The sequence below is a fragment of the Augochlora pura genome, chromosome 6 (assembly GCF_028453695.1).
Source record: "Augochlora pura isolate Apur16 chromosome 6, APUR_v2.2.1, whole genome shotgun sequence".
Lineage (NCBI taxonomy): Eukaryota > Metazoa > Arthropoda > Insecta > Hymenoptera > Halictidae > Augochlora > Augochlora pura.
The window spans coordinates 10,965,338-10,982,578 of NC_135777.1; the positions used below are offsets into that span (position 1 = coordinate 10,965,338).

At 51.1% G+C, this 17,241-nt stretch overlaps 1 protein-coding gene across 2 annotated transcripts in view; it reads left to right on the plus strand.

Moving 5' to 3' along the window:
- The window catches only part of Blimp-1 (PR domain zinc finger protein 1), a 30,627-nt gene extending 18,644 nt beyond the window's left edge, over window positions 1-11,983 (plus strand). The window contains exons 1-8 of one of the 2 annotated variants that reach the window (XM_078183514.1): window positions 2,856-4,122; window positions 5,722-5,892; window positions 7,393-7,512; window positions 7,995-8,120; window positions 8,201-8,327; window positions 8,409-10,370; window positions 10,600-10,941; window positions 11,575-11,983. In XM_078183514.1, coding sequence (XP_078039640.1) covers window positions 5,728-5,892; window positions 7,393-7,512; window positions 7,995-8,120; window positions 8,201-8,327; window positions 8,409-10,370; window positions 10,600-10,941; window positions 11,575-11,747 — 3,015 coding nt within the window. In that variant the 5' untranslated portion in view covers window positions 2,856-4,122; window positions 5,722-5,727 and the 3' untranslated portion in view covers window positions 11,748-11,983. Of the gene's footprint in view, window positions 1-2,855; window positions 4,123-5,721; window positions 5,893-7,392; window positions 7,513-7,994; window positions 8,121-8,200; window positions 8,328-8,408; window positions 10,371-10,599; window positions 10,942-11,574 lie in introns of those variants that run through there. The other variant, XM_078183515.1, reaches the window with a different exon arrangement.
- Window positions 11,984-17,241: the final 5,258 nt, after the last annotated feature.

Genomic DNA, 17,241 nt, shown 5'->3' on the forward strand with positions numbered 1-17,241 from the left:
AGTACGCTATCGAATTCGTTCGATTCTATCGATTCCTCGATGCGTTGTGAGGTTTCAAAGATCTCTGGACGCCTCAAGCGTCAATTGAGTGGGTTAGAATTATAGCGGCGTAACTTTCAAAAGTTTTGACTTATGTCCTAATATGTATTCTATACATGTCACAATATTAAAAGGAAAAGCGTATTTATTGATGAAGTACTATACCTATCTTTTCAATATTTATCTTTTTATATTTTATCCGTCCTCGTGAGATTGCTACATTGTTCTTAATTTCTCTCGCTGTAACAATGAATTTATTTCACCGATAAATGACGTTATTATTATTATACATGAACGGTACTCGAGCAATAAATTTAGCCAGTAAACAAGAGACACGATAGCGAACGACGAACATCTTTGTTTCTCACAACGAGGAAAATACCACTATGATCCTAGCCCGCTCAATTGTTGTAATAGGTCCATCACGAACGGCATCGCTGGATTGCTCAGAATGAGTTCGAAAGTACTCTCGGTGAGTACCGGGAGGAGTCTCCCAGCGAACATCGGTATTATCTCGAGGTGAGAATCGGTGGTTTCGCGAGCGTTGCGCGCATGCGCTAAGAAGACAGATTTCGTTCACGTAACCTTGCAGATGGAATCGAGACCGGTCTTCGGGATTAGGATCCGGAGTAGGTTCGACGACCCTCGTCGCTCAACCGAGAGAGGACGAGTCTAGGCCGGACGAAAAAATAAAAAGAGTCGGGAGAGCATCGATCGGCCGCGCCGTTTCGTTTCGACGAGAAGAACGTTGCCGATCTCTCGAATCGAGCGCGGCCGGAGATTCGGTCGATTTTGAGACTGGCCCCGGCCAAACAAAAGGAACGATTAACTCGGCCTGGGGCGAGTAGAGCCGAGCAGTTGAAAACGGATTCGCGGAAGCACGTAACGAGAGAGTTTTTATTATACCGACTATTCTTATCGGATTATCGGCTCGACTCGGCTCGGGAATCGACTGCTATTGTCGTGGCGGTTTACGCGCCGTGGGGAAACCGTTTCGGAAAGAAAATCATTAAAGCTTTCGATTCCAGACCAGTCTGGATCGATTTCGGCCGATTTACATTCACGCGGCTCGTACGTGATCGGTGTATGCACCGACCCGTGAATGGGAAGAGAGCGTTGGGGGTGGTCAGGGGGAGGCTAAAGGGTGGCTAAAGGGTGAGCGCTGGGGTTAAATGCACGTCCCCGTGAAGGGGTTGCTGGAGGACAACGGACGAGGAGAGACCGTGCGAGAGGGACGCACCATAGAAAAACCACACGCTCGAGCACACAGCCAACAAGGACGGGAGAAAAACACCGTAGGATTTTTGTAGACCGTCGTCTGGCTTGAAAATTTACCAGACCAGAAGAGATTGTACTTCGATCCCGCAAAGATCGTCCTCGTCGACGAGATCGAGCTTCTCCGAGAAGCTTGCGATCTTGGTGTTTTCGAAAATGTTTTTTTTTCCGCTCGTAGACAACTAACACGAAAACGCGGACAATACAATTGGACATCGAAGCAGACTCGGAACAGAAACGGCATCTTTTCTTTTCGTTGTTTCTCGAGGACGTCGCTACCCTCCTGGTCGATCGCGCACGAAGTTACGTCCGTTCTTAGATCATTCGCCCACTCTCGCTCGCCCTATCGATTTCCAAGCGTTACATAAACCACCCCCGCGTTACAAAACCGAATCCCCTTACAGACCCGTTCGAATTCTCCACGGAATAGAGATATCTCGGGGAACGGAGACGAGTTCCGTCGTAGACGAGTCGTCGATGCGAGACGACGGCTACGTCGACGCCGACGTAGACGTCGTCGGCCGATGGATCCGGCAGGTACACGCGTCGATCCCCGTTCGTCTCGGGTTTCATTTAAAACGCATCGAGCCGAGTGGTTACGGTCGCGAGAAGTTATCCGAAGAATTAAACTTAGCAGCGCGATCGGCGCATGCACCCTGTCGGCATCGACGGACAGAGACACAGAGCCGACAGAATGGAAAATCCGAGGACGAGGGAAAAAGCGAGAGAACGGGGGGGGGGGGGGAGGGAAGTTGAGATAGACAGATAGGGAAAAGCGGCAGCCGAGGGAAAATAAGAAGAGGGAAAAGGAGGGAGGCGAATAGGGGGAAAGAGAGAGGGCGAGAGATACGGCTTGCACGCGCTGGACTAGTTGGAGGGGTTGAAAGGGGTAACGAGAGCGCGTCCGACGAAGAGAGGGAGAAAAGCGCGACGCGGCAAGCAGGACGGAAGAGGGAAATGCACGAGAGAGGTGTATGGTGATGCGAGGGTGGGAGGAACAAGAGTAACAAAGACAGACTTGGAAGGGGAACGAGGGCGGAATGATGGAGCGGAGAAAGGGAACAACGGAGAAAGAAAAAGAGCGTGAGGGAGAAAGAAGGAAAGCGTGAGAGAGGGAGAGAGAGAGAGAGAGAGAAATAGCGGGCAGAAGGAAAAGACCGAGAGCGGTAGCAGCAGCAGCAGCAGCAGCAGTAGCAGCAGCAGGAGGGTGGGTGAGGGAGGGTGGGCGAGTGGCGAGGGTCGAGGGGTAGAGGGACAGAGGGAACCTCTGGCAACGGGTCGATCGAAAGCGCAGCGCAGAGAAATGCACCACCTCTGGTCTGGCAGCTTTGCTGGCACACCACCGCGTCCGCGTTCGTCTAACAGAGACGAAGCGAGAGAGAAACAGAGAGGGCCGAGCGGAGAGGGCGAGAGAGAGAGAGAGGGATAGCCAGCGACCAATACCGACGCAAGGGGAGGACGAGCCAAGCCGACTCGCGTTGGGCTAGGTCAGGTCTACCCGAGTTCCACACACTGCTCTCTGCGTGTGCCATCCAAAGAGACCCCGAAGGCGGAGACCACCCTCGAAAAAAGGGTTGAAACGCCACGGTACTCCCAGGAAACGCGTGTCCGGTTTCCCGTCGATTCCCGTTGATTCGCGTTCGTCGAAGGTGGTTCGCGTGATTCGCATTTGTTCGTTATTGTGCGCGCCGGTTTGCCGCGGAGTTAATTCTTCCGTGGTGCTCGACGGAAATCTGCGTCTCGTTCGCGTTCACGTACCGCGTACAACTCGTCGCGAGTTTGTTGGCGTTACCGACCACTGACGGCGTGCTCGCGGAATCGGAATCGGCTCGATCCCTCGTCCAACAAAAGGGTGGAAAGCGTTGCCGATAGTTTGAAAGACAACCACCGATCTCGCTCGCGATACTCGTGCGCTTGTTTCGACCGATCGACCGGCTCACCCCCGTCCGAGTTGGAGCGGTTTTGCGTCCCGGTTGTTACACCTGGGAAAGTAAAATAAGGCTGGAGGAGGGGGTGCGAGACGGAAAGAGGTGAAGCACATCCAAGTTGTTGGTTCTGCGGGCGCGAGCGAGCGAGCGCGCGCGCGTGTGTGTGTGTGTGCGTGCGATTGTGGGTGTACACGCGAGTGTGTACGCATTCGAAAGGAAGTGAGAAGAGGAGAATAGCGTGTGCTTTCCCAGAAGAAGATTTCTTCCCTGCTCGGTCACAACCGGAATCGAGCCGAAATCGAAATCGAAATCGAAATCGAATCGAAGTCGATTCGAGGAGAGCCGATCGGACGCGGAGGGGCGAGGAGGACCGAGGGGACCCCTCGGTGCGATCGCCGCGAATCCTTCCGAGCATAGTTGTTGACAAACAACGAGAACGGAGAGTGCGAGTGGTTGATCGAGTCGGGTGCAACGGCTGCACCGATCTCAACTTCTTTTCCTCGATGTCCTGATAATCGATAAGCGTCGTATAGGTGGCAGAGGACCGCCTAGGTCGACAGCGATCGGCCTTATCGACGTCGAGATTTCGCCTTGCCTTCGGACATTTTCAAATAAATGTTGAGCAACACCGGCGCGTTTCGTCCCTCGACGCGAGGCCGCTGTTCCAGGCTCCCGAGTCTGCCCAGAGTCGTCGGGATGCCAATCTCCCTTAGGAATCACAGGATCACGTAAAGATACCGGGTACCAGGAGTCCCTCCCCCTCGCCACGACCCCGAAGCGAACAGAAACGAGACCGAGTGTAGGACAGGATAGGGCAGGGATCGCAGATCGCAGATCGCAGTCGACGACTCGCGGGTCGCGAACCGATGCGTCAAAAGGCGTGAGTACTGTGCGTTACCGGTGCACCGCACTCTTATAGAAATAGAAAACCCTATGAACTCGAACGACTCGAACAGCGCAACGAAGACCGAGCGTTGCTTCTCCGTTCACGAGCACCGCATTTCTCTCTCGAGGCTGGAACGCTTAGGGTCGTTCACCAAAAAGGGCATTGGTGCAACGTTCATCGCGTTATAGGGATTCCGAACGGCTGGACCGTTGCCGAGCCGATGTCGAGCTTGTTTCGAATTTCCGTCCAGCGAACGAAACACCGTCGATGCGTTTTGCGAAAGAAGGGAACGAATGAGAGCGCGAGCTAAGGGCAAAAAGAATCCGCGGCAGAGAGAAAGGGAGTGAAAGGGAGAGGAAGGGAGCGAGAGCGAGAGCGAGAGAGAAGCGTCGTTCGCGGAAAAGAACGTCGAGACTCTGGAGAGCGAAGGGAAAAAGATCCGTTGTGCGAAAGGGTTGAAACGGCGAGTCAGCCGCCGGGGGGTGGAGGCGCGAGAAGGGGGGCAAAAAGTTACGCGGAAAGTTAACGAATAGTGAACGGGCTGATAGTGCGCGATTTCCACGGAAATGGAAATTCAACGAGTAGCGAAAACCCCGACGGTTGAGCGGGGGTGTTCGACGGTGTTCGGGGGCGTCGGGTGACGCGCGGGGCGTCGGGGACGGCGAGGCTGTCGGGGGAGGGGGCGGACTTCGGAGTTTATGCCCCGTCCCCGGCCCCCACCCCCTCACCCCTGCAGTCGATCAATGCGTGGACGGGTTTCACTTTCGCGGTGTTAAAGTGTTGCACCGCCGCCGATTCAGGCGAAGAAAAAAATGCGATTTTCACGCAGCACGTGACTAAATCTCAATGGAACACAGACCGAAGGTTGTTTTCCAGTTTAGCGCATTGTTTTTCGGTACGTTATTTTTTTTTTCAGCGTTCGAGATCGGGGACAAGCGTTATCAGTCAGGAGAGACAGTTTCGAAACATTTCGAGGATTATCGACCGCATCGATTCACCGACGAGTCGAAACTATTTATAACTGGGTGGCTCGGACGCCGGTCGTCATTATGCTCGGTACCTTCTAATAATACGTTGCAATTTCCGCGTTTCTTTCTCGGCGGGGTTAATTGAAGCGGACACGGGGACACGCGGACCGCGGGACTGACCGGCACACAAGTCGGCGAGATCGTTGCAAGCATACGGCTTGCGAGTACGCGAAACGCGTGCCTCTTACCGACCGACGCTACACGCGCGGCGTGTGCGACATGCATAGGCCCCAGCCTTGTTATTTATCGGAACAAGCGAGAAAGTCGATCGAAGACGCTCGCCGGGACTAGAACATAACGGCGCCTGGATATGTGCTAAACTTTTAGTAAACAACTCGCGGTTATAACGGTACCTAGATGCGTATCGAATCGCCGGGTTCCCGAGGCATGGTCGGGTCGAACAACCGCGACTGGTCGATCACGAACTTTGCTCGGTGGTACACCGCCGCTCATCCACAAAGAATACAAGTCGCTTCCCGTTTTCCTTTGTTTTCGGTCAGCGCGCGGCTGGAGTTCGACGAACCCGAAACTAACGTCACCTTTTTCTTTCTGTGTTTCTGTGCAGTGAAGGATGGAGGCCAGCGAGTGGGATCACGCGACCTTGAGGGAAGAGGAATTCGAGCAGCATGCCGTGTATTTGGTACCGGACGTGGGGGCGTCGCCAGGCGACGCGAACCGCGCTGAAGCGTCCCTGCCGAGAAATTTGGTCCTCAAGCCTTCTCAGGCCCTGCACGATGTACGTTCTTCCGCCAAAGAATCATTTCTCGAGATCTCCTCGGTGAGAGTCGCGAGACCCTCGACGAATCCACGAATATCTCTCCTTCGATCCGGCTCGATTACGAAACAAGACCGAACGAAACCCTTCGGAAACGCGTTTCTCGCGGCGCATCTAGCATCGCGCCGTGTCGGTCAAGTTGAACGTTTCGGGCTCGGGCAAGGATGCCGATCCGGCTACCAAGCTAATTAACTTAGCCAGCGTCGTGACCTAGAGTCCAAGTCAATCGTCACACTTTCCTCGGTGACAGGAATCGAGCGAGAAAGAGGGAGAGATAGCTGCACGATTCCTACGCAATTGATACGCGCTATCGGCTAGAACTCGGTTAGAAGTCTGCAACGCGATTGTCAGATCGACGTTACGAACATTCTTAAATTAGATAAGGAAGCGGAGCCGGTCACTGTTGAGCGACCAATCGCTGTCTTTGCTTTGCTTTCAAGCTTAATTAACTTTATGTTTACCGTATAAGTCATATTAAATGTTTTTATTAAAAGATGAACAGAATCACAGAATAAACGCAGGAATGAAAGGATATCTATATCAAAAAATAAACAAAATGCAGGAATAGCTGTAATAGAGAAAGAATTTCTTAACTTAACAGTAAATAAAATAAAGAAAATAGATGCAATAATGAAAGAATTTTCTCACTCAAAAATAAACAAAATAAAAGACTAAAAATGTTTCCTTCGATAAATATACAGTTGGTTATGTCGGAGAGCAAACTAAACGCTACTCGATAATAACGGAGCCAATACCCGACGCGATCGAAACAGAAGATTGTTCTGCCGAAGCTTGACGGATGATTCCAGACTGTCGATCGGCAGTTCTGGGAACCGGAAACAGGTGTAACGACACGATGGAATTATTCGCAGTTTTTGCCGCGCATTTGTATTACTTGCTGACGCGAAGAATCCTTTTCACCCCGGAAATAGACTGTCACGCGGCACCAAGAATATTTCCTCGGATAAAACTGTTGAACATGACGTCTATTCCGGCGACGACCCGAATCGACGATCGTTTCTCGCGAGGTATTTCGGTTCGGGAGTCTGCTGGAAACTCGGGAGAAAGCATTCCGTTTTTATCCTGCCGTCCGGATTATTATTAACCCTCCGAAGGCGGACGTTTTTGACGACTTTATGGTCGGCGGTGGCCAAGCCCATTCAGATCTTCGCTTATCAATTCTTAGGGGTCTATTCTCGAGCTAGTCGGGGATGCATCATCGATCCCTCCCGGTTACACTCCCCGCACACTTGCTACCGACGACATTTTATTATCGAACGTAGACGTCCTAACGCGAGAATTCGGAAGATAAGAAGTCGATACTGACACCAGCTCCGTCCACGGAGGGTTCGATAATTGAATAGCCTAGTCGGTAGTAGACCGATGCGCAGAGTAGACTGTTTTCGTCCGAGGGAAACGAGCTTCGGAAACTGAACGGATGGTTGTTTGCTGTGTATACAGGTGTTGGGCGTTTGGAGCACGAGTTACATACCGAAAGGGACCCGGTTCGGTCCGCTGGTGGGCCAAGTGTACACCAAGGACTCCGTGCCGGCCGACGCGAACCGGAAGTACTTCTGGAGGGTAAGAACCAGCTGATCAGACGTAAACGATCGCGGATCCGAGGCTATCGCGGTCGAGGGGGGGGGGGGGGGGGGACGCTCTCTCGCGAGATCCTAATCGGAAGAAAAGTGCGGAGGGAACGGAAAAGGAAACAGGGAGTCTTGGGGGAGGATAGCGGGAGGATAGAGAGAGAAGAAGAAGCCGGCAAAGACCAGAAACTGGTTTGAACCGATCTAGCGAGCCTTAAAACGAAACCCGCGAAGCCATTGATGCTTCGTAACGAATTGATGAGTTACGATAGAGAACTTGGATTCCCTCTCGATCCTCGCTGCTAAACATCGCCCGATGTTACCCAGCCGGGTATAACCAGCTGCTGATAGACTCGGATCGCGCCGGATTCCGAAGCAACGGCATCGCGTTGTTTGTCGGCGTGTGTCCGACTTTCGTCCGTGTGTCCGTAAAACGAGAGGGAGACGTCTAAAATCGCAGCTTTCCGTCTACAGGTGTACAAGAACAACGAGCTGTTCTACTACATCGACGGTTATGACGTTCAGAAATCAAATTGGATGCGTTACGTAAACCCGGCTTATTCGTCCGAATCGCAAAACCTAATAGCATGCCAGTATAAGGTGAGTCTCGGATGCCAGTATTTCCGGCACGGTGGTTCGCAGCTCTCGAGGCGATATACTGAAAGGCTCTCTTGTTTCAGATGAACATTTATTTTTACACGATCAAGCCGATACTACCGAACCAGGAGCTGTTGGTCTGGTATTGCAGAGAGTTCGCGGAGAGGCTTAATTACCCGTTAACGGGCGAGCTGATGCTACAAAGAATACGTAAGTACGCTCGAGGACTCGACCGAGTCGCGGACGGGGCTGGCTCGGGTTTGCTAACGCCGCGAGGTCTCTCGGTTTCAGGACAACAAGTACAACAATCAGCGCTGCCGAACGAGCTGCCGCCGACAGTGGACGCAGTCACGCCGTTGAAGGACCCGTCGATCTACGAGAGACGGTCGCAGATGACGCCGACCGACGGTTCGGTGAGGTCCGACGAGGGCTACCACTCGAACGGCTACCACGACGAGGTGCTTACGCCGCCGGAGGAGAGCAGCGAGTCCGACTCGGAGAACAACTACGTGCTGGACTTCAGCAAGAACTCGAAGACGTCGGTGTGCAGCAACGAGGTGCTCGATAAGCAAGACAACACGGCCGCGAAGAACGAGTACAGAAAGGTCAAGATCAAGATCACGAAGACCTACGGGAACTTCCAGGCCGCGAAGACGGGGCTGGACGGTGCTGCGAAGGATAAGGACCAGGAACTATCGAGTAGAGCGGTGACTCCCGAACTGCAGAAGTCGGTCTCGCCGATGCTGCTGCAGAAGAACACGGTGCTATCGACTGTCGCCGAGGACGAGATCCACGAGAAGAACGCGAAACCATTCTACGAGCCCGAGGTTGTGAAGGGCAACATGCCCGGCTCCGGCAGACCGGCCTACCTGGCCAGCCCCAGCAGTTCCATCCTCGAGAACATCCTGCTGCGGAGTAGCACTGACAACAACAACAATAGCCACAGCCACAGCCATCACCACAACGGCGCGCTGCAGCACCACCAACAGCAGCAACAGCAACAACAACAACAACAGCAACAACAGCAGCAGCAACAACAACAGCAGCAGCAGCAACAGCAACACCATCAGATCCACCATCAGACTCACGTAGATTCGGTGACTCCGCCGCCGTCTAGTCCGACGGAGATGGCCTACTCGTACAAAAAGTCCCATCGCTACGGAAATATTCTCCCGTGCAGTCCGGACTCGAGTTCGAATTTGCCGATACAAGCGGACGCGTGCGTGAACTCTACCACGAGCGGGAACAGCGCCCTGCCGATGCAGAGTCCGACGAGCGACTTGCACTCGAGCACCGGCAGCCTGCACTCGAGCACCGGGAACCTGCATTCGAGCACCGGCCCGGGAACGGCGGTGCTGCAGTCGCATCCGGGAAACATTCATTCGTCCAGCAACGCGAGCAATCACCATTCGAGCCACTCGAATGCGAACGTGCTGTCGTCGAGCACGATCCTGACGTCGACGAGCGGCATCCACTCGTCCGCGGCAAGCAGCAGCTGCCCGGCCAAGAGGAAGACCAAGTCGCCATCGCCGAGTGGGACGCCCCAAGGAGCCGCGACCACCTCAACGATCCTCTACTCGAGCTCCGGTGGCTGTCAGATCGAGTCGAGCCCGGTCTACCCGAGCTCGGCCGCGAGCAGCAACCAGAGCGTGTCGCCGATCTCGCCCATCCAGTCGCCGTCCTCGTACCCGTACGGCATCTACCATCAGAACGGTTCATTGCACCACAACGTCGCTCCTTTGTCGATCAACTGCACCGCCTACTCGCCGACCCCGAGCGGGAACGTCGTCTACGAGAGGCCGGACGGCAGGAGGCTCGAAGCGGCGTCCAGTAGCCACCAGCTGCCAACCTCCTCCACCATGCAGATCGACACCAACCAGGCGTTGATCGCCAGCACGCACAACCTCCACCTCGGTCACCATCCCGGGCTTACCATCCACGCGAACTCCTCCTTGAACCGATACTCGCCCGCGAGTTCACTTTCACCGGACGACCACGGCTGCTCGCAGAGCGGATCCCTCAGCCCCAACTCCCAGGGGTCCAGAGGCTACAGGTCGTTGCCCTACCCGCTCAAGAAGAAGGACGGCAAGATGCACTACGAGTGCAACGTTTGCTGCAAGACCTTCGGCCAGCTATCGAACCTCAAGGTGCACCTGAGGACGCACTCCGGCGAAAGACCGTTCAAGTGCAACGTCTGCACCAAGAGCTTCACCCAGCTGGCCCACCTTCAGAAGCATCATCTCGTGCACACCGGTGAGTCTTTTCATGCGAACTTTCTAACCGTCGTCGAACTCTAGCCGCGGTTCCAAGCGTGTCCGTCCATAAAGCAACAGGCACGCGCGTTTGGTGCGCTTTGAGCCGAAAGAAGCGACCTCTTGGAGATTGAGACCTCGAGACTGCGAGGCGTGGTCCTCGCGTCCACTTTATTCCAGACCCTGGTGTAGAGGACCAAACGAAAGCTAATCAGTCACGATCGTTGCAGGTGAGAAGCCCCACCAGTGCGAGATCTGCAAGAAGAGGTTCAGCTCGACCTCGAACCTAAAGACGCACTTGAGACTGCACTCGGGCCAAAAGCCGTACGCCTGCGACCTATGTCCCGCGAAGTTCACACAGTTCGTTCACCTGAAGCTTCACAAAAGGTTACATACGAACGAGAGGCCCTACACCTGCCAGGGTTGTGACAAGAAGTACATTAGCGCGAGCGGTCTGAGGACCCACTGGAAGACGACCAGCTGCAGGCCGAACAACATCGAGGACGAGCTCGCCTTAGCTGCGGCGGTCGGCTCGCCGACCTACTACGAGTATGGGCCTGACATGAATGTCGGTGAGTAAACTGGTCGGAAACAACACGGGATACAATCGAATGAAAACAACTTACTAGCGGGGACGAAACAAGTGTTTCTACCACATTCGAGGGCTCTCTCTCGAGCGCGATTTGTATAAAGAAGCATAGCCAGTCAAAAGTAACCTGATTAATGATTCACGATTACAACTAACGTGAAATTATGGTCACGATTAATGATTACAATTGCTAAGTAATTTTAATCGCTGGTCATGATTTACACCTTGCGCTAAGACTACTTTCACGGTTACGTTGATCAACACTTTTTTGTCCAGAATGATTGCTTTGACAGAACGAGACACTACATTTCTTGTACCTCATGATAATTCTGAATTGTATTTAGAAAATCCGCATGTATTTTATGATTCGGTGGAAGACTTATTTTATGGGGACTCCTTATCTGGACCCAATAGGAAGCGATGTGAAAAGATAAATTAATTATTCGTCCACGATATTACAGTTAACCGATTAATCATTGTGACTGCCACGATTACTTTTCGTAGTCATAAAAAGAAAAAAAAAACGATTAACACGCAATTCTGGAACGAAGCCCAGGTTGGCAAGATCTCTCTCGGCTAGTTTGATAGGGGAACGTTGGTTGGTTTTCGGTTGCAGGTAACATTCCGAAAGAATGCGAACTGGAGCACATCGAGAACTACGAGAGGCACGGATCGACGCACGGATCTACGCACGGGCCGCACTCCACGTCCCTACACAACCTGGAGAACTCCGTGGGCAGGCCGAGCGTCATAGAGACCTCCCAGCCTCACATAATCGAGTGCACCTAAGAACGGGGGTATGAGCCCTTTCGCTCAAGCGCAGAACCTAGCCGTGGAATAGTAAACGAGTTGCTCACGACAGATGATACGTACTCGTACCCCTGCTTCCCTTTCGAAAGCTATTCCCGGAACTGTAATTTTCTGAAATTTGATTCGTCGTAAGCAGCGTGTGTAATGATCACGAAAACTGTGTGTATAAAGAACGGTGGGGTTTCGGGTGGGGTCGGGGTTGGGGGATGTGAGAAACAGGGAGAAAAAGAAGGAGAGGGAGAGAGAGAGAGAGAGAGAGAGAAAGAGAGGAGGAGACACGAGGAGAATCGTGGGAGAAACGCTTCGAGAGATCGAGAGAGATCGGGTAAAAACGAGCGGTGTTCACGCGTACCGAAGCGACCCGAGATTGTTGAATATACATTGTTGCTTGAATCGAAGCTTTTAGTAGACACACTGCATTCCCGAAAGCTGATTATACTTTGTCGGTGGGACGGCGTTGTCTTATTCGAGTGGGACGAGTCGACGGGATTCCCATCTACATACGAGCGTAACAAAGTTCCTTCCTTGTAAATACTCGTTTCTATATTTTTTCTATGGTAGCGCCCGACCAACGAACACAAATCCGAATCCGGACGAACGCGGTATAGGGGGTCGACACAGAAACCGATGAAATCGTTGATCGTTAATCACGATATTCTCGAGTCGTTGCACGCTGCCATTCGCAAAATCGGACGAAATCGAGAAAGAAAGAGAGAAAGAAAGAGAGAGAGAAAGAGAGAGAGGTAGAGAGAAAGGGAAATGAATGCACCAAAGTCGTTCGAGCTTCTCGATTATCCTTCCACGGTCCATGCTTCAGCGACGCATAGAAAAAGGTACCGTAATCGCGCGGTAATCCGTGCCGTTCCCTTTTTCTACTCGTATACAAATCGCTACGCTTCCATAAATACTTCCGTCGTCCAGCCGGCGAAACTCGATTTTTGGAATCGCTCGTCGGCGATGAAATCGATCGTTGTGTTCTCGAACGAACAGCAAATTTTCTCCTGGCTCAACAACGGTGTTTTTTAAAACTCTCTCGTCCTTGTCGCGTGCAAATCGGTCAAATTATTGATCCGCGGAGCGATTCCAAAGTTACGGACGCCGGTAACCCCCTTTTTTTCCCATCGATCCGAGATCCGATGCGAACGTCTCGATTCTGTAAACCTGTCGACGACAACGCCGGTTGTCTGCTCTGTCGTTAACGCATACAGGAGCGTTAATCGTGAGCACGATGTCGCCGGTGCGAAATCACGACGATCGCGTATTATTGGGAGCAGAGAAGACGGCGGTCGGCTGTGATTGGCTCAAGCTCAGTAGGGTGACCTTCGCGAGACGGACACATGGAAAAAGCGCACGCACTCCCCCTATTGGGGAAACGACGATTGGAAGGCGGGGCAGGGTTTCCCCTTGCCCGGTCGTTAAGTCGTTAACGAAACGTCCAGACTGCCAACTTCTCGGCTGCCAATAGGGTGTCTGGTCCGCACGCGTTATCAGGACACGAGAGAGACCCGCGGTCCACAGAGAGAGCGTCACGGTACCATTTTCTACGCGTCCCGTGCTAACAAAACAGAGGCGGCGGACTGGGTCGGCGTCCGCTCGCCAAGAAAATTCTCAACAACCACAACGAGCGAAAGCGACGCGACGATCGAACGAACAACAAACCAGTGACGACACGACTGCAAACTATACGAGACCTGTACCTGTATATACTAACATTACTATTAATTATTCGATCTAATTTAAAAGGTAAATTATAAGGAGCTCTAATTTATGAATACCTTTATATAATTATGTATATGTATACATCGTCGTCGGTTGGCGGGAAACGGTAGGCTGCGCTCTATAACATCGTATCCGAAACAACCCCTTTCTCGGACGTTCGATCGTACATTCGCGCGCGTACCAAACCAAGAGATTCGTTTCGGAAACAAGATATACAAGAAAAAAGAATAGCTTTCGGTGATCGAGTATCTCTTATACCTATATTTATACGCGCATCGCATACATACATACATTCACACATGCATACGTACATACATACAAACAACCATACATGTATATATATATATACACGCATGCACATATATATATATATATTTTTAGGCGTCCTTTTGCCGTGGGATTCTCATAAATTTTCGCAACGGAAGCGTCGTCTCTCGGTTACACGCCAAATTTTTCAATTTCGATCGATCGTTTAGAAACACGTTTGTCTCGTATTTTTCGTCTTCACCATCTTTCCCGTGGTCGTAAAAAAACGTGGAGACCAATAAAGCGAAGACGATTATCCCCGAGAATCGACGATTCTAATCTGCTCACGGTCGGACGTTCTCCGCTGTTCGTTATCTGTCTCGTGATCTTTAATCGCGATCGCGCGCACAAACAATCCCCGGCCGATCAAGGATCGTGCGTCTTTCTCTCTGCGCTTAGCAAACGAAATTTCTCGTTCGGGGCGAAGACTCGGCGGCGATCTTCCTAATCGGGAACAAATCGAAAGCGCACACTAACACGGGTAGCACATCTCGCGGCGCCAAGAGATAAATTTAAACACAACCGCGTAACTAGGGGCGGGAGGGAAAAATTCTAGTCAAAAAGAAACTAACGCACCGTTGCGTCCCGCGGACTATTTGTAACGTAATTTAAACAAGATCGGGCCGAGCCTTCCCTCGAACGGCGATTAGCGACACGGTTCGACGTGATTTCCAAACGATCGAGTCGACAAAAGAGAAGCAATACCGGAAAAATCAGTCGATCGGATAGAACCGCGAATAATAACACGCGTTGTTATCGTTGCCGCTCTCCACTAGCCGTTTTCTTTTCTCTATTTACCAGGTTCGTTCTCATCTTCCATTGGATTTTGCGGGCATGTTTCGTCGACTGTTTTGGTACTTCCACTTTCTGATTTTCACGCGCCATGATAGCGCAGCCTACCATTAAATGCAAAACGATAATGGTCGTCGTCGGTCGGTGATTCACGCGCGCCTTCCAAGCGGGATTTTTATCGAATCGAAACACTGACCGATCGTGACAGCACATCACGATGTATCGCAGACTGATATACGCACGGTTATCGATTGTCTACGTGAGAGAGAGAGAGAGAGAGAGAGAGAGAGAGAGAGAGAGAGAGAGAATGATTGTACGAATGAAAGATAAAGTGTGTGCGACAGCAAGAGAGAACGAGAGGGGGAAAGTGTGTTTAGCGAAAAATACGTGCACCACGTTTCGATTCCAAGAGCGAACGGTCCCGATAAACTGGAAAGAGAGAGAAAGGAAAAGAAAGAAAGAGAGAGAGGGAGGGAGAGAAATCTCGAAACACACGCGTACACTTTCGAAGTTGATTCGTTTGTTAAAGCCTCAGTTTCTTGACATTTGAAAAGGTCCCGTTTCATCGGCCGATCGCAATCAATACTGTGCACGCATCCATCGTCTATCCGTTTAGCTTGGAACGCGACAACTCCAATGGTTCCTGCAAATGTTCATGGTGCTCGTCGTAAGATTTCTAACAGACAGGGGAACTGAAATATCGCGTTTAGTTGGTCTCTTCCGTTTCGCTGCGCCCCTCTTTACCGCTTTCGCGCGCCCCTATCGGGAAACGATACTTCGCCGGCGTCGTACGTTTAAGGCAGCTTTAAACTGAGAGTAAGAATGTGCGTGAGAGAAAGAGCAATAGAGAGAAAGAGAGAGGGGGGGAGGGAGGGAGAGTGAAAGGGTGTAAGAGAGTCATTTTCTTTTCTTTGCACGCCGCGACAGCAGGTAGAAAAGATCCGATGAGAAAGGGCAAAAGGGAGATAGGAAATCGAAGACGGTACGATTCGCAAGGCCTTCACGCTGATTTTTCCGCGGCACGTTCAACAGACAAGGTGGAGGGTTCCACCTGACTGATCTGTATTTGTCGCTAGAGAGGGAAAGAGAATGGGAGAGAAGGAGAGGCATAAGCAATATGATGCAAACCGCGGCTTCGTAACTTCCATGGGGGTCGTCTCACACTCGGTCGTAGAATCCACATGCGTCTATTGAATACCAAATTTGTAGTCTGAAATACGACGACAGTTCTTAATGTGTTCATCGTTCGTTCATTTATTTCCAATATTCGAGACCTGACAGATGCGCGTAGATTTTCGACAGCGACTGTGAAAAGGAAAGATTCGACGACCCTGAGCATTCGCGAAGCAGAAAACTCGAAGGATCGGTGTTACTTTCAGTAGCGAGTCTGCATGAGAGCTCTGCGCCGCGAAAACGACACTGGAAACGCGGACCTGCGGAACGACAGGAAATTCAACAGTCCGTTCGATGCATCGCCTTGTCAGCAACACATTCGTTTTTTCTACCGGTCGAGAACCGACTTATAGCAGCAAGAAAGGGGGAGAGAGAGAGAGAGAGAGAGAGAGAAACAGACACGGGAATTTTCCGATGGTCGAGCTTGAATACTTCCGCGACTGAAACCGAAACCGAAACCGAAACCACACAGACGTCCACGGAACACTCGCGACTCGCAATTAAATAGTCGTGCAAATGTTAAACGTTGTCAGTCGCCGCGAAAGCGTTGAACGGCCGGATCGATCGACGCCGAATATATCATATTTTTTTATAACGCTATTTGCAATCTGGAATCGCGGGCGATAGTTTCCAGTGACGTTTCGTCGATCGACAATTTCGTACGTTGTTTCGATTCCCTATCTTGCCTGTATTAAACGCACTATTATAAATAGAGAGACGAAGGGATCGCATTACAGAAAGAGAGAGAGAGAGAAACTGCGAATGAATGGACGAGTGTATGTGGACAAGGGAGAGTGTTTCTTTTGATGAGAGAAAGAGAGGGAGAGAATTACACCTAGCAAGTAAGAATTAAACTGTGAGGAAGAGAACAGAAAAAAAGACGAAGAAAGAAAAATGGAAAAAGACGGATGAAGAGTAAAACAGTAGAGAAAGAGAATGTGTGCGTGCGAGAGAGAGAGAGAGAGAGAGAGAGAGAGAGAAGATTGTGTAAATACTGCTGAAAGTAGAATGATCGGAGGAAGCAAGCGACTAACCGCCTCGACAACAAACAACAAGCAATATTTAGTTCTTACCATCTCGTAATAATTAAAGGATAACTCCAAACTCTGTACTGTACACGCGTGTACAACGCTCGTAAACGTATTTAAACGACTATAAATTAAATGTTAATTATCCTTACACTTCGTATATAGTAAAATTGTTACGCATTTATTATCATTACAATTATTGAATAGGTAATGCTCAATTAGCATTTGTTTCTTAAAATAAAGAATAAATATATGGCTGTTGGATATTTATATTGCACATATCACTACCTATCATTCGCACCTCGTAGAACATGTACACGGCTTCCATTGAATATTCCGCGAACCGTTGGGACGGGAGATCCAGGGATACGATACGTTTCAGTTCGGACACCTATCTGTCTGTTAAGGGGGTACGGGACTATTGGATGGCAAATATAGTGTTCATAAAGGAACGA